This window comes from Propithecus coquereli, unplaced genomic scaffold (genome assembly GCF_000956105.1).
Source record: "Propithecus coquereli isolate 6110/MARCELLA unplaced genomic scaffold, Pcoq_1.0 Scaffold259, whole genome shotgun sequence".
NCBI lineage: Eukaryota > Metazoa > Chordata > Mammalia > Primates > Indriidae > Propithecus > Propithecus coquereli.
Window position 1 is genome coordinate 1,326,429 of NW_012148163.1, and position 1,149 is coordinate 1,327,577.

At 34.2% G+C, this 1,149-nt stretch overlaps 1 protein-coding gene across 1 annotated transcript in view; it reads right to left on the reverse strand.

The window, feature by feature from the left end:
• Window positions 1-1,149, reverse strand: part of KHDRBS2 (KH domain containing, RNA binding, signal transduction associated 2) — a 625,035-nt gene that overhangs the window by 337,675 nt on the left and 286,211 nt on the right. The window contains exon 6 of the mRNA XM_012647139.1: window positions 728-844. Coding sequence (XP_012502593.1) covers window positions 728-844 — 117 coding nt within the window. The remainder of the gene's footprint in view (window positions 1-727; window positions 845-1,149) is intronic.

Below are 1,149 nucleotides of genomic sequence, written 5' to 3' on the forward strand. Positions count from 1 at the left end.
GGCTGGTTAAATGATACTACCATACACATCCACCCTTTCACAGTGAATTTTCAAAGATCCTTTATGAATAAATCTCTACAAATAGTTATTTCTCCCAAACATTGAATTCTAACACATAGAAAATTGCTATCATTTTATAAAATGGGAAATGATGCAGTTCAGATGTGAAATAAATCATCGCCAACATCAAACTTGATATATTTCTTAGCTTACTGTTCTTTTGGGGGTCAAGCGAGTTGTTTAATATCATTGAAACATTTCAGGGAATAGGCAGTATTCTTTTAGATTTGCAGATAAGCATTTGAAATTGCTTCAGGTAAGAGGATCAAAGTGAAATAGAGCAGAGAGATAATGATACAATAGATGTGATTAGGTGATATGATAGAAGAAAGAAAAAGGAACCAGCCAGGGAATTGAAGAAAATGAACACAGACTTATAGAAACATCCTACAGAGGATGCAGAAAAAGTGAAAAGATTTGATAGCAAGCTACAAAAAGTACTATAGCGAATGAAAATACAGAATATATGTTCTGACCAAAAGGAAGGGGACCAATAATTGATTTTTAGGTAGACAAAGGAGACATCAGAAAGTGACACAGGGTAGTCCCAGCAGGTGAAAATCATAGGAAATGATGAAAGAGCAGGTCATGTGTGCTTGTAAATTTGACCATCAGTATAACAGGTAACCTCCTGTATGCGTTAAATATCAAATTCAAAGTTCAGTACCTTTGCTTTATCTCTCATTGATCCTTTTCCCAGGATAGACATTTTAGCACCTGTTTCTTCCTGTAGCCTCTTCAAGGAGTTTCCTCTTGGTCCAAGCAATTTCCCCACAAAATTGAACTAGGAAACAAAATCAATAGAATTTCTGTTTTAAGGTCAAGTAAAGGGATGATTTGCACCAAGAATAATTGAGGAGTTATGGGTTTTCAAAACTTAACAATGAAAAAAAAAGTAAGGCAAAAAAGGAAAAAAAAAACACCCCCACACACAAAACTATTCCAGACCTCCAATCTATGACCCATTTTTAAAAGGGGTACTTCTTTCTAAACGAATGCCAAAGTCAATACTATGTTGATTTATCATTTACTTATAATAATCAAATAAATCACTTACTAAGGAAAGAAATTAGGGAGAATCACACTGGT